This window comes from Poecilia mexicana, unplaced genomic scaffold, assembly GCF_051168715.1.
Source record: "Poecilia mexicana isolate PSO_F unplaced genomic scaffold, ASM5116871v1 scaffold_5, whole genome shotgun sequence".
Taxonomy (NCBI): Eukaryota; Metazoa; Chordata; class Actinopteri; order Cyprinodontiformes; family Poeciliidae; genus Poecilia; species Poecilia mexicana.
The window spans coordinates 15,276,662-15,297,744 of NW_028263374.1; the positions used below are offsets into that span (position 1 = coordinate 15,276,662).

General features: G+C 40.0%; 2 protein-coding genes across 3 annotated transcripts; both read right to left on the reverse strand.

Moving 5' to 3' along the window:
- Positions 1-464: 464 nt before the first annotated feature.
- usp49 (ubiquitin specific peptidase 49) lies at positions 465-16,800 on the reverse strand. 2 transcript variants are annotated; one of them, XM_014997906.2, is made up of 7 exons: positions 16,688-16,800; positions 14,180-14,292; positions 10,657-12,131; positions 7,505-7,712; positions 3,832-3,940; positions 3,498-3,703; positions 465-3,425 (listed from the first exon to the last, which is right to left on the reverse strand). In XM_014997906.2, exons 3-7 carry the CDS (start codon positions 12,064-12,066, stop codon positions 3,322-3,324), a joined length of 2,037 nt encoding a protein of 678 aa, XP_014853392.1. In that variant the 5' UTR covers positions 12,067-12,131; positions 14,180-14,292; positions 16,688-16,800; the 3' UTR covers positions 465-3,321. The 2 variants fall into 2 exon arrangements, with proteins under 2 accessions (XP_014853392.1, XP_014853393.1); XM_014997907.2 differs by lacking the exon at positions 14,180-14,292.
- A 2,009-nt stretch (positions 16,801-18,809) lies between these two features.
- On the reverse strand, positions 18,810-21,056 carry med20 (mediator complex subunit 20). The gene is made up of 4 exons (XM_014997914.2): positions 20,983-21,056; positions 20,614-20,759; positions 19,314-19,567; positions 18,810-19,227 (listed from the first exon to the last, which is right to left on the reverse strand). Exons 1-4 carry the CDS (start codon positions 20,994-20,996, stop codon positions 19,006-19,008), a joined length of 636 nt encoding a protein of 211 aa, XP_014853400.1. The 5' UTR covers positions 20,997-21,056; the 3' UTR covers positions 18,810-19,005.
- Positions 21,057-21,083: the final 27 nt, after the last annotated feature.

Here is a 21,083-nt window from a genome sequence, read left to right on the forward strand (position 1 = left end):
CCAGCAATGTTTTGCACAGGATTAAGTAATGGTGAAAGTGGGGGAGAAAAAAAAAGAAGCAAGTTCACCCACCTTTAACTTTTGCATGAGGATAAAATAAAAATCTTCTGGTCTTTCTGATGTTGAACAAACTCGAAGTGCATCAAAAGGTCATTTTGTTGATGCATTTGTAGACTGATCTTAGTTTTGACGAGAAAAAGATCAGATTTCTCAGCGTTTGACTGAATTTGTTTACAGATTAGAACTTCACTGGTGTGCAGATCAGGCGTGTCAACCTTTCCATGCGTCTTTAGTCCTGTGCACCTGCATCGGACGGCCGAATTATCTCCTCAGCAAGCAGTCAGGAGTCCTGCTGATGACCTACTTGTGTGATTCAGATATGTCGAAAGCACAAACATCACCCGGGTTTAAACCATCAAATCTGCTAAAAACAAGAAGAAAGGGGAAAAATAAAAACATTCAGATGCGTTTGTCGTCTTTTTAATAATTACTGTCAGGCAAAACCCTTACGAACAATACATTTATGACAGGTATTCTTACAGTACAAGACAGAACTCAAGGAGATCAGAGCCAGTGGCATGGCCACAACTGACCACTATCAAGTAAGACATTCATCGTCATTTAGATTGTTCCAACTTTCACAGAGTTCACAAATGTGTTTTGCATTTGACTCGTATCAAACAACAGTTTTCTTGATTACCTAGCAAATTCTAAAGACCTCGATAGAAACAGCAGAGTAGAAAAAAACAAACAAAAAAAAACAAAGAACAAAACCTTGGATAATAAGCAGAGGAATTCCTGATTTTATTTCAACTTCCTGTAAAGATGAACGATGTACAATATATTGCTTTCAGGTGCACGACTTTAAAACGGGTATATCTCCCCAGAAAAACATTCTTCAGATTCACCTTCCTCTGCCGTTTTTTTTTTTCTTTTATTATTTGTTTCTCGTCTGCCAGCAGGTTAGACAGAGGTGCAGCGGTCAAACCGTTAAACCGCAGGAGGAGCTGCTTCTTAAAGGAATAAATGAGCCAAACGTACAGTAGGACCAGCAGCCCCTCCAGAGAATTGCAGCTTCCCTTCATTCATCATCATTTGTTGGAAACTCAGTTTATTCGCCTCTTTTCATGGAGTTAAAACAGAAAGAAAAAAAAAAACTATTCATGTTCTCAGAGTCTTGAGATTAAGACACAGTATCCAGTCACAGCGTACATTGGAGGAGAGGAAGGAAAAAAAAAGAGAAATACAAATGACACACGGTGAGTATTAAAAGCTTCATATTTGATATTACACAATAATTAAAAAAGTCGAACAGGAGGCAGCACGGAGTTTGGACTGGTCGCATATTTAGTGCTCAGAGATCAAACGTGTAACACTAAAATATGAAAACAAAAGAAGCGTTTCAAGCTCCAGAATCCGTGTTGCCCGTGAATGTAAAATGCTGTCTCAGTGGAGCGTCTGGGCGTTTCCAGCCTGACTGTGGTGTAAAAACATGGACACACGTGTTGGTGTTCAGCAGGACAGGACCTGCCCCCACAGTCTTCAGGCCATGAAGTAAAAAGTTCGTCCTGCAGGCCGAAAAACCTGCAGCCTCATTTATGAAAAGGTCTCTCCCTCTAACAGACATTATCCTGCCCTCTAAACATTAATAAAGTTTGCCTACTATTAGACATGGCAAAAGTTACCCACCACCTCCACCGGTCTCATCTCCAACCACAGACGCATCTCCACAAATTAGAACGTGAAAAGGTTGAATTTAGTCAGTAATTCAATGCAAAACTCCCACCGTACGCAGATACACTGCATGGAGCGATATATTCCACGCATTTATTCTAGTTAATTTGATGCAGTTAATGAAAACCCAAAATACAGTTTCTCAGAACTGTAAAATATTACGCAAGACGAATAAAAAAAAATAAAAAAAAATGCAAATGTGATTTTATGGATGATTATCCAGTGGACCGTAGAGGCGGGCGATGTAGAGTTAAAGTTTTATCATGATGCTTCGTGATACTATCATAATAACAATAAAAGTAACAATAAAAACTATTTATTACTTCTTCTTTAGGTTATTGTATAAACTGCAACTGCATGACATGGCAGTCAGAGCTCCAAAATACAAATACTGCTCTTTTAAAACATTAAATGAAGAAGTCGGATTAGAGTTGCTAAACTGTGCACAGTAACTGCATTTAAATGCATTTTCATTTTTTTGATAGTTATTGATACTTTCATTGAACAAACTGTGGAAGAGAAGTAAAGCTAACAATTCTAACAGTATGGACAGTTTTTTTTTTTCTTCAAACATCAATTGGAAATTATTGTGACGATGAGAAATTTATCATGATAAATACGATAAAAGCCCGCCTGCAGAAAACAGTCATAGAAGTTTCCCATTATTACAATCGGCCTTCTGTCACCTGAAGAATGTGTCCAGGATTAAAAGACTAACCTCCCAACACGATAAAAAGACACTCTTCCACGGATTTAACTTTAGTTGCATTGATTATTACAACAGCGTCTTTACGGGTTGCAGCGGCTCCAGAACGCTGCTGCTCGCGTTCTGACTAAAACCAGGAAGATGGAGAAAATCACCCCACACCTAAACTCCTGTAGCTCAGAGAACAGACTTTAAAATACTGTTAGTTTATAAACCGCTGAACGTCTTAGCACCAAAATACCTTACAGTTCTGTTGCTGTTGTATCGGCCTTCTGGTTCTGATCTGCTCTGCATCAACAGAACCAGAACCAAACATGGCGAAGCAGCATTCAGCCTCTACAAACATCCAGAAAACTGCAAAAAAACACTGAGTTCCTTTAAATCAAGATTAGAAAACAACCTGCTTAGTGTTTATAATCAGTGGTACATTGATTAATTCTGTTCTGGATTGCAAGTTTATTATTTTTAGTTTGCCAATGTAAAGTTTCTTCTTTGTGTTTTTTTTAATCATGTAATGCATTCATGAACTGCCTTGTTCCTTAAATACACCATATAAATAAACTTGACTTAACTGATCTTATGTAATATAATCTTTTTTTGAGAAACTAATTTTAGGTTTCAAAACAGCTTTAATTCAAATGACCTGAATATCACTCTGTAATGAATCTAAATATGACAAGAGTTTCATCCCTTTGCATTGAACTACTGACAGAAACAAACTTTCCCATGATAAGTTGCTGACATGCGTCCGTACGGTCGGCTTCCCCTTTGCCCTCGTTACCGTCTCGTTTGGCAAACCCTTTCAAAGTGACATCAGGGAAAGCTTCAGACACCGTCGCCTCAAATGCAGCCCTCAGTACAAGTCACAGCGAGAGAGGTACCTAGGCAGACCTCTGGGTGTAGAAGAGAATATAGGCCTGAGTGTTGCACACTTCCTCCACGCTGCAAACCTTCATCTCAGAGTCGTTACAGTGGACCCAGAAACCTGAAGAACACAAGACAAAAAGGTAAACGGCGACCCCGACGGGACGGGACACGAGGACGAGCGTTTCCTCACCTCCTTCTGTGTTGTAGCAGTATGCGGTGTAGTGCCCTGAGCCGAAGCCTTTACCATGATGCATCACCACAGCCGACAGATCGTAGGTGTAGCCTCCTCTGTGGACAGAGTGACCTGAGTCTGTGCAGCAGTACGGTTTGATGTTCAGAACCTGGTCAAAGGCCACGTGGACGCCGATTTTCTCCCTGTGGTTCCGGCCCGACCATCTGCCACAGGGAAGATTTGGCATTAAAAACAAGACGCAGACACAGAAACAACCACAGAGCAACGTGGGTAGTTTTTTTTAAAAAAAGAGGTTAATCAGACAGGAAGGAAAGGCGGCAGAGAAACTTGCCTGAAACGTTTGAGGTGCAGCCGTAAAACCTGAGGTAAGCGGTAGATCAGAAGCTGCTTACGTGCTTCTGACAGAACTAAGGGTTTGTGGGATGATTTTCTTCTTCTTTCTGAAACCAGGAGAGAGAATTAAAAGTTATTCCACAAAATAATAATGAAAGAATGCACATTATTAAATCTGCAACTTCATTCTTTTAAGAACTACTTTACTGTGTCCAGCAATTTATTCTACATCACTTCAACAAAAGACCAGTTCCTCTATGGTTTTTGTTCTTAGTTAGGAGAACAACAATCTGCACTTAGAAGTTATTTTACTTTGTTCAGATGTTTTAAGTTAAATTTTCTCAAACTTCAGAGCAACAGGCATTTGCATTATTCAAATGAAATAAACAGAAATGGTTAAAGTGCACATAACGGAGCTACAGTGACCTGTGTTCACACCCACTGAGCCTTCTCACATTTACTTACAGTACAACCACAAACCACAATGTATTTCTCTTTTGACTGACTGAACACAAACTAAGATAAATTTAAAATTATATACCGTTTTCAAATATATTACAAAGTACCGTATTTTCCGCACTATAAGGCGCACCGGATTATAAGGCGCACCTTCAATGAATGGACTATTTTAGGACTTTTTTCATACATTAGGCGCACCGCATTATAAGGCGCATAGAATAGACGCTTCATACTCTATTATTACACATCCCCATTAATAAAGAAATGGTCCCCGAGTACTTTATATAGTAGGCTGGCCCAGTCGTTGTTTCACTCACGGTGTTGGTGTTGCGATATTATGCCCAACTGCTTTCTGGGTAACACAGACCAACCGACACGCTGCCGCTGCAGTCTCTGTCTCTCTTCCCCTGCCCCTCCCCCCCTTTAAATGTATTATCAAACTTTATTAACAAACCAGTGTTCTGACAACTATCCCAGCATGCACCGCGCACTACTTCTTCTACGGGGGAAAAAGAAGTTGGCGGCTGCTTACCGTAGTGGACCAACTACGTAAGCAGCCTACTGCATGTCTGTGTAAACATGACGTCTTTCATTTCGATCTGAGTTAATTAGCGTAGCATTTCTTCCGGATTTTCACAACATATCAGCCACGACAATGGACAGGGGAACCAACAAGTTCATGTCATCTTTTTTGGACAACATCAAGGTGTTTGAGCCACTGGATGCCTCCAACATTGTGCGCGTCACAGCTAAAAGCTACCGATAGATGAGGAAAACAGCAGATCCTCACACCCTCAGCATAAATATAGCTGTGGACAAGATCACTGATGCCTATTGTTCTTGCAAGGCTGGGTAAGTCGGCATTCATGGTTTTGATGGTCCACAATGTACATTATATGTTTACTACTGTAGCTTGTGTTTGTGAGACGGTCACGCACGTGGTAGCTGCACTGTGACCTAAAATGGGCATTAGCCAATGAAACGCGGCCCCTGTGGTAAAGTCCGTTGCTGGACCTGTTGTGGCTCAATATTGGTCCATATATAAGGCGCACCGGATTATAAGGCGCACTGTCGGCTTTTGAGGAAATTGAAGGTTTTTAGGTGCGTCTTATAGTGCGGAAAATACGGTAAATCTGAAAAGTGATGTCTTTATACAATAATCTGATAGATTTTGTTGCATAAACCTGCAAAACGAAACAGTTTTGATCTTGATTCTAAATGCCAAGTCTGTTTTGTACCCAGATGTCCAGCACTTTGCTTGAAAGCACTTTATTAATAAAATAGTTATTATTAATGGTTTAAAAGTTGTAAGTTTCAGACATAAGCAGATATCCCCCTCCATCCCAGTCAACCAATAAAACTCTAACCAAAATGGAAAATCTGTCTTCAAATGAAGAAAAAAAAGCAATCACCCTGAGCAGCAGTCCTGTTCTGTACCAATTATGTTCGAGTGTCATTAATCAACTGCAGCACTTAGTTTCCAGTGAGCGCCGTCTCCCCTCCTTAACGCCACACACACTACCTGCCAGGCAAGTTTAGTTTACATCAAATCAACCAAACGCAGAAGAAAAAGAGCCTTGATTTTCTTTTCTTTTCATACTAGATGCTTTCAGTCATGAAACGGAGCCGTCTGTCGGCGGACATTTTGTACCGACATGAATGAGTTCGTATCCACATTGGCGACGTTTTCTAAACGCTTTGTCAACTACTGATTTTCTATAACTTACCGAGTCTACTTTAAGGATTCTTGTGACGTTAGTAAACAGCTCTGGGAAAAAAAGAAGAGCCCTCTGCACTGAACCACATTGAAAACCTCCTGGTTTTTCCACCAAATGTTGATTTCTGAACTCTTCCTGAGTTAAAACATTAGTATTGTTGTTTCTAAATGAACATGAAGTTGTTTTCTTTGCATTGTTTGAGGTCAGAAAGCACTGCATCTTTTTGTTATTTTGACCAGTTCTCATTTTCTGGAAATAAATACTAAATTTTTGCTTAGAATTTCAGAGGCATGTTGTCAGTAGTTCATAGAATAAAATAACAATGTTCATTTTACTCAAACCTATAAAGAGTGAATTCAGAGAAACTGATCATTTTAAGTGGCCTCTTAATTTTTTCCAGAGCTGTATAATAAATCCTTAACATTTGATTATCATTTATAATGGTCATGTTCCAGGAGAGTTAACCATTTGCAACAGGAAGCAGAACCATAAAAATAATAGATTATTGAATTCCACAATTAATCCAAAATATTTTCCATCAAATAAATTTAACAAGAGAAGTAAGAGATACCGAATGGTTAAGTAGATGGGTCCAAAAATGGCGACATGTGGCTCTAAATCAGGAGTAAAACACTGTGAAGTAGAAAATCTGAACCAGATCTTCATCTGGTTCAGATACTTGTTTGGGTATCAACAAGTATCCATTTAATCTGTTCAGGTCAAATACTTCATATAAGGAGGCAATTTAAAGTTTTCTTTAACTTCGACACAGAACTGTCAACTAAAAACCTTTATAATTCTACAAACCAGACAATGATTTTTCTTTAACTTTCCCTTTTGCCTGTATGCTTCTGGACTCTTTCAAACTTGAAAAGAGGGAGCAATGTCTCATCTGGCCATGAGGCTTATTGTTTAATGGATAACCTTGGTAGATAATAATAATTTAAACATGAAAAATCCTTATTTTTCCAGACTTTAAGTCGCTACTTTTCCCCCCATTTTGAACCATGTGGCTTTTCTGTGGATTTTCCTTCAACCACCAGGGGGCTCTTTAGCAGGAAGTGAATCATTGGAAGTCAAAATTGGAAACCGAAGAAGAAATCGCTGCTTTTCATTTAGAACAAGCACATGCTAGCAGCAGGTAAGACAGAGAAATGTTTTCAAATTCAAACCCCCTCATCATGGAAACAACATGAAGAAGTTCATATGATGCCGCTTTAAGTTGAAGGTTATCGATCTGGTAAACTCGGCGTGAACGAATCCATGGTTCGGCGTTGGAGACGGAGGGCTGCGTCCTTAAGAGCAGATTTATTAAGTGGAAAACCGAGAGCGGCTGCGATACCAGCGGCTTATATATGTACGTTTCCAGCTGTTTTTTTTTTTTGTTTTTTTACTTTGTGGGTGCGGTTTATAGTGAGGTGCACAGGAAAATACGGTGTTTTCTTTTTATTTCTGTTGTGAAAGTTATCGAGTGAAAATGCAGCTTGTACTAACTGTTGCAGTGGTTGCAGGCGTAGATGTTGCCTTCAAGAGCCTCCATCTCTGTAAACTTGGACAGCATCTCTATGAGGGAGCAGCTGCGCTGGTAAGCGGTGGCGCCTGGGCCTTTGTTCCTGCTGTGATATCTCTCTGGAAACTCCAGCGATAAATCCCAGAACGGCTCCACTGTGTTGGACTTGTGCTTACAGGACAGACACGTCACCTAAAAGCAGGACAAGAGGAGGAAGGAAGAGATGTGGATAATAAAATCAATCATGTAGCGTTTTAAATTCTTTGTTATATTTAATCATGCAACTTCTGTTAAATTCTGTTCATATAAAGCACTTTGTTAAAGAGGACCATATAAATAAGGTCTGACTGATAATTTTACTGTGGTGTCCAAATTAGAGATGCACAGAGAAACTGGCTGGTCTGAAGTGATTAATCAATCATTGAAATAATTGCAAACTAATTTAGTAAATTGATTAATCGCTAATTGGAGTAAACAGACTCAGAAAAGGCCTTTAGCTGAAAGAACACCATGTTCCGAGCAGTAATTAAACCAAAACTGTATATAACTATTTTGCATTTCAGATACATTTAAAAAAAAAAAAAAACGTACATTAAAGGAATGCTGTTTCTGAATCTTAACATTTTTATTTTCTTATTCGTAAAGGGAATTCAATTACTTATTTGCATCTTTTAATGAACTTGTAATATAAGAAAAAGGCTTTAGTGACTAAATGAAAAATTTGAAGAACGTGCCAATTTTTTATCCAACTAATCATCAGAATAATTGATAGATTAATCGACTGTCCTATACTGAACACCCCATTACCAAACAGAGGAAGCTGCCGTGAACAACAACACTCTTCAGTGGTTGTTGTGACTAAGCGACCGTTTATACTACTAATAAAATGCGACCGCAATCAGACTTATGATTGAACAATTTACGACCCAAAGCGACCTGCATGCGCTGATGTCACACAACTGTGCATTGTTCACAGAAGTAACAATTAACGCTGCCATCTTTGGATCAGTTCTAAATTTTGGAGCAATAGGAGCCGATGGCTAATAAAAATAAGCTAAAAAAAGAAAGCATTAACTAGTAGCAGTGGCATTTTGTGGCGCATGCCTGCAGCTTCTGTATTATTTTCATAATAATCGTTGCTTGGTTCAGCCACATCCTGATTTACCATGTCTGGCTTCTTCTGGTGAAGAATTATGACACGTTTCTCCTGTCTGTGATGAAAAAGTCAGATACAACGTGACATGACCGCTCAGACTGCAGACGCCTTGAAAACAATGTGATTTAGCACCACACAGAAGTGGTACAGCTCTTTTTTTATTTTGGAGAGTTAAAAGATCAGAACTGGGCTGTGTATGAAATAAGGGTCCAATATGAACAAAAACAAATTAATTTTAAAAAAATTGTCAAGTGCTAAAGGTGCCATTTAAATAGAAACTGTATTTTGCACATGTGAATATCTGTCTGGAGTTTGTCGAGGGTCCAACAGAGTCAAACTTTCAAAAAAAAAAAAACTGTTTGAAATGATTAAAATCTTACTTTACAAAAACGATCTTTAAAAGTTTCCCTAAAACCAAGTAAAGCCCAAACAACACAGCTGACTGCTGAATAATTGGTAGCTGATGAGAGGCTGTGCAACCAATTAAAGAAAAATTACAATTTTGAAGTGAAATGAATGACTGTCAGAGAAAAAACAGGCATGGCTTTTAAGGTGAAGAAGAAACCTGACCATCATTTGCTCTTCTCAGACTTTAGGGAAATGTTTCATTGTGTCAGAGGAAACAAAGTCTTTTATATAAAGAAACAAGCAAAAATAACAAAAAGATGAGCTGCAACAAGAAATAAATATGTTTTTTTTTCTTGTTACAATAGAGCTGCACCAATAGATAAGCCATAGATTGGAATTGGCCAGTTTTCAACTGCTCAGTGACCTGGAAGTCAAATAGAGAAAAGTCTGCTCTCCCTGCCCCCCGTTCATTAAATCAGGGCTGTCCACAGAGCGGCTGGGGGCCATTTTGTGGCCCCTGGAATGACTTTGTGCATAATAACAATGATGAAAATTTGGCCTCCAGCACAGGTGATTGATATGGACTGAGATTTTAAATTAAGCCAAAATTAAATCTCATTACAATGGAAAATATTCCACACAACACATAGAATTGTTCTGTTAATGACCACACCCCTCGTGGTTATTACCATCTAAGTTTATACTAAATAAACTTTGCTGCAGCCACATTTCTTATTCATCAAACTTGGTTAAATACTCCTGGTATCTATAAAGTGACCAAATCATGTACCTGCTGCTGAGACAATACTAAATTTTGTATTCATTTTTAGAAAATCTGGATTTAGTTTTACCAATGCACTCCTTGAGTTTGCAAAGTTCAGAGTGATGTCAGCATGTCTTATGCTTACCATGTTGTTCCACAGGAGTGTTTTACAGCTTCCTTTTATTTGGACTTTGAATGTAAGTCAATTTGATGGTAATTATGACTTTAATTACAAGAATAAAGTCGTAATATCAGGAAAATTAAGTAACTGTGAGAACTCCTACACAATAATTAAAATTAGGAGGACTGAGCATTTTATGACCTTATACTTTAGTCTAAGTCTTACAGATAAGGAAATGCGTAATCTTAAACACACCTGCATCAAATTATTATCAGTAGTACAATTTTGAAACGGCCGTGCAAACAACTGTTTATTTAGAAGAAAGAATGACACGGACTGAACTGCTGAGATCAGATCTTCATAACCCTTTGGCAGCCTTTCCTCATCAAAACGACTTCTTCCTCACATTTTTAGCTTTGTTGTTTTTTTTCTGATAAAATTGTGTCTTTATTTTGCCGATACGATGACTAGATTTTCATAAAGATCCTCATAGCCTGGCCCTAATGCTCCACCATACATCTCACAGAGAGGATGATGGAAATAAAAATCACTTTTTGGAAATATTTTCTGTCATTTGCAATTTCTTTTTCAGAAAAGCAAGCAAGGAGAAATCAAAAATCGACTGAAATTTGATCAGGTATGACAAAAATCTGCGATTTTATTCAGTATTAGGTCTAAAAACAGTCTGACTGGAGCATTACTAATCGGTGCTGAACAGCTGGATTTGCTGCCATGCTGCCGGTCTCACCTGGCTGAGCAGCTGCCCGTGAAAGATGGTGTTCAGAACCTTCAGCACTTGCTTGGACAGCTTCCTCTTTGTGATGGGGATGACTATCCGCCGCTTGGACCCCTCCGTGTCCAGCTCCTGCTGCACCTTGTCCAGCAGCTCACACAGGAACTCCTGGGCGTCTTGCTGGTCGTAACCGCGGAACGCCGGGATGAGGTTCCACACGGAGTGCAGCATGGCGAAGGGAGAGACGAGAGTCCACCGGCCCGACCACATGACCCTGAATAGCGTATGCAGCTCGTGACACAGAGACATTTGCTGGCGAGTCGAGCAGCGAGGCTCTTTGGGCTGGACCAGTTCTGCAGCCTGCGGGGATGGGGCGACGCTCTCCTTTTTGCCCACGGGCAAATTCCAACACCCCGCCTTCCCCATGCGTCCCAGAGGGTTCTCCGACAGTGGCGGCGTGGTGCCGCTGTTGACGACCGCTCCAGTCACCCCCTTCACGCCCTGGGAGTGGTTGGTCTTGGCCAGCAGCTCCTCAGTCTCACACAGGTCCAAAGTGAGAAAACACTCCCTGAATTTCTGCAGGTGGCTCAGCACTTGCAATATTGAGTTCATGTAGCACGTGTTTCCCAAGTTGCGCAGACCGGTGACACCTGGAGCGTGCCTCCTCCGCGTCACCGCGTGCGTGGAGTAGTACCTCCTCAACTTAGCGGCTCTGCTGATCTGTGGCGCCCTGCGGGGCAGGGCGAGGAGTGAAGGCTTCTTGGGAGGTGGAGGTAGGCGTTCTGGGGGGTCGCGAAATTTGCGAGGAATGAGTGTCATGGTTGAACGTGGCGCCTGAGTCAGAAGCCTGGCACTCTTTCTGGGAGGAATGTTGCCGAGGTCTTCCAGGAGTTTCCTTTTCACCTCCTTCTTTTGTCTCCTGGCCTCCTCAAGTTTCTCCTTGCGCTGGTTCTGAACCTCTTGGTGTTTTCTAATCCACGTCTGAAGCATCTTTCCTAGGAGTGCTTTCCTCCTGTGGCGCAGGGCCAGCTGCATGGCAGGTTGCGGCCCACCTTCCAACACCCAGGGGCCGCAGTCCCCCCCGGTGGAGGAGCGCAGCGACCGCCTACCTGGGCTACGGACGGTAGAGAGAGCGCCTCTGAGGAGCTTGAGGTCTCCCTCTGCGTTATCGTTCAGTACATAGTCTCCACAGGCGAAGCAGAAGACATCCAGCTCACGCACCTCCATGGCCAGTGGGTGTTGGGACTCCTGAAAGTGTTTGAGGAAATGCTCCTCTATGAAGCGTCCACAGGCAACGTGGGAGCACTTGAGGCAGGCCCACACTGAATCCGTGGTGCTGCACTCCACACAGTGCCATTTCTGTGGATTGAGGATGGAATGGTCTTGGCCCAGACGAAGGCGAACCACGTGCTTACAGCGATCCATCTGTCCGGATGCACATGTGGCCTCAGTTATAGGACACACGTCCTGCAGCGAAGCAGCAACTCATTCTGATGGAAGATTCACACAGGAAGAAAGAAAAGGTGCAGGTTTGTTAATGTAAAGATATGATTTCCTTGTAAAAGTAATCATACTACTAAGTCTGTAGAAAATAAGCAATAAATCAATTAATTGCATGATAGATTGATCATTTCCATTTGCATGATCTAGTTTTTTCTGTCTCTTTCTTCCAAAAACTGGATCAGTCTAAACAAGTTTCAGTCTCAACAAGCTCCTTTTTTTCAGAGCAACTTTGCTGACAAAGACTACAGTAACCTTTTATTTATTTTGGGCATTTAAAATGTTAAATGTTTTTTAGGATTTCAAGTTTATTGAACTATGAGAGGGTGAACTCGCATTATTATGCCACTACCAGTGACATAATACCTGAAATGGATCTCAGAACAGCATTATCGTTTATTGCAATAACTTCTACAACAACTTTTGATGCCACTCAAACTTTTTCACAACTCTACATTGTTGAACAATCTTTCAGTTATCTTTTGGGGTTAGGTCTATGCCTGCTCTGCATTTCCTCAGATTTTTATCCATTTTTTATTTTTAGAAAATAACTCAAACTCTGACAGATTAGCAGAATCTGCGGACAGCAACCATTGCATCACGCCACTGATTCTCATTCTGATTTATGCCGTAATTTTGACTGTGCCAGTCTAACATATGAATCCGTTTTGATCCCGACTGTATTTTTGCAGTCACTGTCCTGCATGAAGGAGGACTGCGTGTTTGCTCATGTTGCAAACTGCAAACATGACTACTTATGGCTTTCTTTCAACAATAAATCTCTTCCAGCCACTCTTTCATAAACAGCAGAGCTGTGGAGTGAACAGGGGTGTTGTGCAAAGGCAAACACTTGGATAAGTATTGTTTTCATTGCTTTCTTTTAATGACACCAGTCACTCCATAGAACAATAGCTTGCTGCAATCAATGTAACCACCACTACTACCAGCAAAATATATTTAACAATTATTAAAGAAGTACTTGAATAAATGCTGGAACAGTTAGTTAGCTGTAATCATCTGCTAAATGTTTTTTTTGCTGTAATTAATCTTTCTTGGCTTCTGGAAGAACGTTTCCAAAGCCTCTGAATACGAGAACTCAGATGTTTGGCCCATTTATGTCTACATTTATTTATTTCTACATCTGTATTTTTTTATCCGTCTCTCTCCATCTTTAAGTCTTTACCTACTGTATGTTTCTCTAATGATCATGTATTCATTTACTTACCAAGCTCAGTCTAATATTGTTGGGGGGAGTATTTCCCCTCCGACAGTCAAGCAGGATCACAACCTTTTATTCAATGACTGGATTTTTGTCAGGGGAAAGACAAAAATTTTGTGTTCTAGCACTTTCGCCATATGTATCAGGAGTAGGAGAGCTACTCTTGCTGCTACTCACAGGAGTGCAAGTGCTGCCATCAAAATTATATAAATTGTGTTTAAAAAAGCCACAAATATGCTTGTCTGTTTTGTGACATTTTCATCTTGCGACTCGGCGTCTGAGAGGAGTACAGAGCAAGTGTTTTTGACCAGGTTTTGTTAACTTTGGCGTTTCAAAAGAGAGCTGAAAGTAGACGAGCGTGATCTAATTTTGTTTATTTAGGCTAAAAAAATCAATAGCATTAATTGTAAACACATAATTACTAGGTACATGCCGTGTTCCTGTTGGGGACAGGGTGTAGAGGAAATGGTAAACTGGGATCTTGTTTTATAACCAAACCCCACAAAAAGCATCTCCCCTACTTTATTCCTGACCCAGTTCAGTGCTCACACTGACCTCTGAGGGTCAGAACAGCAGAACAGCTGAGACTGAACATTTTCTGAAAACCCATCTGTAATTTTTGTATTCACGGATATGCTACACTGTGTTCATCTATGACATAAAATCCCAATAAAACACAGTCAGGTCTGCAAATGTGACCGGTAGAAAAGTTCAAAGGAGTTGAACCCTTGCAAACCGCCGCAGACCACTGTCGCTTCCAATTAGCAAAGCTACTGAGCATACATATATAGAGAGAGGAAATGAAACGGGTTTACTAACTGTACAAGAAGTTCTCTTGATCAGATCTGTTGCGTCACATCATCTGAAATCAGCTACAAGCCTCAGGCCGATCGCTCACATCCACCGTCAGCACCAGCACCAACAGGAGGAGACTGGAAAACAGCCATGACAGGTCGCATAATGGACCAATTAATGAGGCCATCACTAAATAACGCTACACAAATAAGGCATTTGCAGTGTTTCACATGAAGAATTTCAATCAAGGCTTTTTCCAATTTCTGAACAAAATACAGTCAGTAAAAGCATAAAAGATTTATTTTAACAAGGAGGGTTACCTTGTATTCATTTATTTCACTACCGACAAGATTGTGAATGAAATCTAGCAGGATTACATACATGATTATTTTAAATCATTTTTTGCAATTCCTTATTGTTTCCAAGCTCTGATTGTTAGCTTTGTTTCATTATGAACTGAGATCAAGCTTTGGCTCCCGTGTAAAAGCTTTAAAAATTGGCTTTTACAATTGGGATTTTTGTTTTAATTGAATTTATTAACTGTCTTTATATGAAGAGGAACTCAAGAATAAATAGTGTAATTTTAACAGTGGAGTAGTAGAAATACAACATATTTGTGATGCCAAAAGCTTTGTCTTATAATGTGCATATTTACTGTGTTAATATTTTGATTTAGATATCAAAGGTTTGACTATCTTTTAGGATACAGTCCACTGAAAAAGTAATTAACTCTTCACAGATTTCTTCTGATTTTATTTTCATGGTTAATGATCCTGTTTAAACATAATTTTATAAGACAATGGCAACCCTAGTAAATACAAAATACCACTTCATTTAAGGGAAAAGTTTTCCAACTTAATCTGGCCCTGTGTGAAAAAGTAATTGCCCCTTAAATGTAAGACATAGATCTACCACCTTTGGCAATAAAGACCACACAGTATTTTGCGTCACTGTTGAAGAGTATTGACCCACTTGTCTTTGCAGAATTGTTTAAACTCGGCCATATTGGAGGGTAATTTTGGTAGCCCATCCTCTTCTGGCAACATTTCTAAATGTTTTCTCCATTTGCTCTCACTGGGCTTTACTTGACTTAGTAATGGCTCTGTAACTATTTCCAGACTGATAAATGTCAGTGCCCTTGATTCTCATCTGCTCTTGATTTATTTGTTCGCTTTATTTTTTTGATAGGGCAAGGTGTGTTGCTTGTTTGAGATTTTTCTTTTGTGTGTGCGCCAACTTCATGTTTCGTTTAATGTCTTGGTTGCACAGCTCTGGCAAAAATCATCCTTGAGTGGCCTGACTGCAGAAATTAAAACCAACAGATACAATTAATCACAACTAATTTTTAATTTAACAAAGATGGAAATTGTTCACAAAAGGACCACATCAGTTTAGTAACTTAATAGATTAATTTTGTTTTTACTTATGTTTGACAAATTTGTTTGGCAATCTGAAATACTTGGTTATGACAGAAAAAAAACGTTAAAGGAGGGGAGACTTTTTAACGTGTCCCACACAAACATGGTGTTTATCCCACATTTAATTGATCTGGCCTTTCTAATCAACAAACTTTCAGCATGTGTTAAATTGTAAATTCTTTTGACAAAGTTTCATGGTGCATTTTAACAAGTGCTTTAAATAAGGATTAGAATTATTTCTACCACCACTTCCTTAAAATATACAAAAAGGGTATGCGTGTTAAAATATCATGGTTAATCCATTGTGGTGTTCTGTTCTAAACCAGTTTTTCCTCTTTGTGCAACTCATTCTCTGCTTAACGCTGAAAAATTTTCAAGAAGAGAAACCGTGATCTCTCTGGGTCAGGGCAACTGGTCCCTTCCTGGTTGCACACAACCCGTGTTATGTTGTGCTGCTGCCGCATGCATGTTCACATTACAATCGCATTAACCCTGATATTTAACATTACTACATCTCCGCTGCGTCTGTGTGTGTTTTTATCTGCTGTCCGGTTCAAGGGGAGGGGAGCTTTCTCCTCAAGCCATGCTAGCCTCTAGCTCACCATCTCCATGTTGAGCCAGAACAAAGAACAGTCGGAGAGCCACTCTCCAGGAACCTCCAACAACTTTGTTGCTGTGAGCCCAGCCAGCAGTAAGTTAGCCAACGCCGCTAGCCGCTAGCTGCAGCGGCTCTGCACAGGGCTTAGCTCCTGCTATAAACCTCCTTTGCTGTGTTTCACCTGGAGCCCACTTTGTTATACTTGCAGTATTTAAAGTGGTGACCATTCCAGTTGCTAAATAAGAAGTAGCATTAGCTCGGCTGCTAACGCGTTTTTTAAGCGAGGACAATTGAAGTTAACCTAACGGTTGTTGTTGTTCGCTAACGTTAACTAACGGCTAAGCTCCCCGAGCGAACCGTTTAAAAACTCCCCGGTGACATTCTCCGCGTAGAGCCGCCTATAGAGACATGGACGCCGGGCCTCGGTTGCACTCGTTTTTTTTTTTTGTTGTTGTTTTGTTTTTTACTACATTTGCATCACCTTTTATTTAGGAAAAAAAAGCAAAGTAAGGTTACCATCGTCAGCATCCATCCATCCAGTTCACTCAGAGAGCTGCGGCGGATTGTTGTCCTCCTCACAGATTGAACAACCCAACTCTCGAAACGAGCCCGGACCCAGCTGCTCTCATTGGACCGGGACTGAGCGGTAGCCCGGATCTTATTGGCCCAGAAGCTGAACAACAGGCGGCAGGATGGGCCGTACTTCCGTCCACCCACCGAGGCCACATGGAACAATAACCCGAAGCTCGGGCGAAAAGAACGGCTACCTGACTCCGGTTCCCCTCATAATAAACCGTGTGGCCCGGGTGTCAGATGGTTGAAATTAATCTAATAAAATGCAGAGAGCGGAGAGAGGTAATGTAGATTTTAATCTGCGCTGGAGGTGATTTCTCCTAAAGCCCACTGCGAGTGATTGTAGTTGAAGTTGACACAAAAAGTGACACCAGCACAAAGCTGCTGCCTGCAGCAAGAAAAGTTTCCTGTTCTCACAAGAACAGCAACTACTTTAGACGATCAGTAGTTTATCCCACAGACTGCCTTTTACAGAAGCATTCATGCTCTTTTTATTTATTTATTTTTTTTTTTAGTTTTTGTCACGCTATAATTTAATCTTAGTATAAATAAAGCTGCCTTACAGGTTAACTATACAGGTCTTAGGTTATAAAATACAAAGTTTGAACATTTTAAAGTGATGGTCAAAGAATATGGCATAATTACAAATTTAGAAAGACAGAGTATTGTCCATCGAAACTGATCAAATAAGAGCATTAATAAGAGCTTTAAACTTGCTGTTCTGTCGCTGCCCGTTAATGCTGACTGAAGAGCAGCTAGTTTGTATAGAAAAACTGATAATTTTTGTCTCTAGATGTGCAAAGGTAATTAAGAAATTGCAAACTATTCTTCTCCTTTGTTTACACAGTTGTGTATTGGTTTATTTTTATCTATTTGGCGCAGTTGGTAGCACTGTTGCCTTGCAGCAAGAAGGTTCTGGGTTCGATTCCCGGCCCCGGTCTTTCTGCATGGAGTTTGCATGTTCTCCCTGTGCATGCATGGGTTTTCTCCGGTTTCCTCCCACAGTCCAAAAACATGTCAGGTTAATTGGCCTCTCCAAATTGCCCCTAGGTGTGAGTGTGTGTCTCTGTGTTGCCCTGCGACAGACTGGCGACCTGTCCAGGGTGTACCCCGCCTCTCGCCCGGAACGTTAGCTGGAGATAGGCACCAGCAACCCTCCCGGCCCCACTAGGGGACAAGGGTGTAAAGAAAATGGATGGATGAATGAAACACCAATAAAATTAATTTAGCTTTTAGACTAACATAAAGAATAAGAACAGATAACAGTGGTATAAATACTTGTACGAGGGTGGTGTACACAATCACAGCAAACAGATTTGAATCACTAAAATATTCTGTCCCTCTGGGGAAATTTAAGAAAGTCCATCCTATTTTTGTTCCAGTTTCAAATTATTTTAACCAGCTAATTTACTTCACTGTACAAAAACACAGATGCCACCATTACATGCACATGTTGAACAATTCCTTAAATTATCATACTCAGTTACACATTTCTTTTAATGTGCAGTTTTAATTAACACACATTATTTTTCTTTTTAAAATTTACAACATATCTTTTACCTTTGTGTGAATATGCATTCTTCCTTTTGCCTTCAACTTGCTGCTGGTAAACCTAAATTTCCCTACTGAATGACAAGGGATATCCGTTCTTTTGAATTCTGTCATTGTTTATGTTGAAATTAAATAGTAGAAAACAATGTTTTAATCAAAACTACATTTGTAAAAAATATAATACTGTCATAGATCTGTACTTAAAGTCTATTCATCTATTTTTAAACCTATAATTACCCCTAACTTATTATCAGTTTCAGTCTTTCTAGAAGATCGCTCAAATGTGACCAACCATTAAGGCTTTTGAAGTTTCATTATAATAATATTGTCTCTGCTTTGTTATAGTAATTAAAAAAAACAAAACACCCAAATTATTTATATTGCTTGTATAAAAATATAGACTTTTTCTATCATATTATGAAGAACCTTGCTTGTGTATTAGTATTTAATACACTCATCTTTCATCAGGATGTTGAAAAATGAGCATAAAAGTAAAAACATAGACTCTAGATACTTTTTAATATTAAGTGTTTTTAAAATTATTTTATTACAAAAGGCTTTCAACAAGTTAGGGAGATTAATGCACAGTTGAAGCTACAGCTAAATGAACAGCAGGCTTGCAACAACTCTTAAGCCGTCAGACTGATCCATGGGACCAGAACAAACATATGAACACAGTAATAAAAAATAAAAAAAACTATGCTGCAGACTCAACGCACATTACTTGGAGGGATCTGTAATTTACGAAGTTTGTTGAACAGCTCCAGGTACTGAGTCATGGTGTCAACACAGTCCGCTGGAGCGAAGAGACCCTCAGGTTTGGCAGCAAACACGGTTGGAAGTTCTGGAACGTTGTTGCCAAGAAAGGACTGCATGAACTCCCTCATGAGGTTCCAGCAGTCCCCTGGTACCACACAGGGACAATATTCTACCTGTGAGAAACAAACCCACAGTTAAAACTGACAGACTGAGAAGGTGCAGCTCTTCTCTTGCTTCTAATATCAAACCGTGGCCACACCTCCACAGATATCCCCCTGGCGCTGGAGCTCATTGTGACAGCGCCGACTTTGATCAAGAAGTCACAGTAGCGATATCTTGAGCCACGGCACTCCACTTTGTGTCCCTTGGCGTTCTGGAAATGACTTTTCAGCTTCACCATGAGGACGTCAAAGTTTGCGTCTGCTGTCAGGCAGGGTCCTCCCTCAAACAGAGCCATGCAGCTCAGGGGAACTTCAGAGTTGTGCATCACATATAAGAGTTTGGAGGGCTGACCTGGAACAGGAAGGCAACACTGACTTTATAGAAATGCAGAAAGCTTTGCAAAGTTAAGCAACAGAGTCACTTTGGTGAGAATTGTAGGTTTTTACATTTTAAGATTAAGTCAAAGCACTATTGAGTATTGTAATCTGAAAAAGAGCTATTCAAATTAACTTCAACTTAAATGAAAAAACTGGTGCCATTCATTTGAACTTAACTTGACTAACAACATGAAGTAGGCTAAAATATCTTAAAACGTATCACATTATGCAGAGGTTTACATATACAATAAAAACTAATATATTTATGGCATTGTTTTTCAGTCCTGCTCTTCAATGCCCACTGCCCAGCATGTTAGATATTTTCCTACTGATTTTTTCCACCTGATTTAAAGGTGACATTATGGAAAATTACTTTTGGGGACAATTTCAAGAGGCTTGAAAGTTTCATGTTCTTCTGTTCAGACAATTATATGCAAATATAAAGTTCACCCAAAGCAGTAAAGATCAACAATAGGCTTTGGACTGCACTTTAAACATATATTTGCTGTATGTAGTGTATTTTGTATGCATTTTCATATTCTTTTCTCTATTGTAATTTAATATGCCACTATTAAGAAGTGCCAAACTGTTTCCTTCATTGTTCTTATAACAGTGTCCATAAAGATGAATGATTTCATATAAACAGCAAGGGAAAGTCTGGAGTGTCATACACAATGAATCAAATCCCGTACCACATATTACAGTTCAGTACATCATTAAAATGTGAGTTTTGTCACATTAGGAGGAAAAAGGGGTTATCTCTCTCAAGCCTGAGAATATCAGCTCAACTGTGAAGTGTGAAAGTGGCAACATCATCTTATTTGGGAGTTTGCGGCAGGAGGGACTGGTGCACCTAAAATACATTGAATCATCAGGAACGAACATAACGCAGGAATATTGGAGCAACATCTCAAGATACCAGGAAGTTAAAGCTTTGGAACAAATGGATTCTTCAAATGGACGACGACACAAAGCATAAACCTTTCCGTCACAAAGGTGAGGTAGATTGCTGAACCTTACCGCCTGTATTTCCTGTAGACTGGTAAGTCTCACAGTCCACACAGAAGCTGCCCTGCTTCACAGCACCCAGCTGCTCCAGTTTCTTATGCAGGATGTCCACAGTCTGCTGCACACTCTTTCCCTCCGCCACAGGAACCGGACACACACTGCAGTAAATACAGCACCACAGTCAGAGGATGTTTACGGGGGAGTAGTGGGATGCCAGGCAGGGTCTAGTTCTGTTACCAGACATCCCATATTATTTATCTAGTGTTGATTCACCAAAGCGAAACAACAAAACAGACATAATAAATGATAATAAATGTGCGAAGTCACAGATTAAAGCATATAAAGAATAAACATAGGTATTACCATCAACTATGAACTCACCAAGTTACTCCCATTGATATTTTTCGTTTTCTCCTCCTGCCTTGTCGTTTCGCTTTGAGTACTTCCGGGTCATTAACGATCCAATAATTATTATGTAGCTA

What these genes read in the sequence shown, in the direction of transcription:
- usp49 (XM_014997907.2), bottom strand. Translation starts at nt 12,066, where the DNA reads ATGGATCGCTGTAAGCACGTGGTTCGCCTTCGTCTGGGCCAAGACCAT. An exon ending in ACGGGCAGCTGCTCAGCCAG is followed by an intron (nt 7,713 to 10,656) that starts GTGAGACCGGCA and finishes TCCTGCTTTTAG; the next exon opens with GTGACGTGTCTGTCCTGTAA. An exon ending in CTGCACCTCAAACGTTTCAG is followed by an intron (nt 3,704 to 3,831) that starts GCAAGTTTCTCT and finishes TCCCTGTGGCAG; the next exon opens with ATGGTCGGGCCGGAACCACA.
- med20 (XM_014997914.2), bottom strand. An exon ending in GTCTACAGGAAATACAGGCG is followed by an intron (nt 19,568 to 20,613) that starts GTAAGGTTCAGC and finishes TTCCTGTTCCAG; the next exon opens with GTCAGCCCTCCAAACTCTTA. An exon ending in CCAGGGGGATATCTGTGGAG is followed by an intron (nt 19,228 to 19,313) that starts GTGTGGCCACGG and finishes TGTTTCTCACAG; the next exon opens with GTAGAATATTGTCCCTGTGT.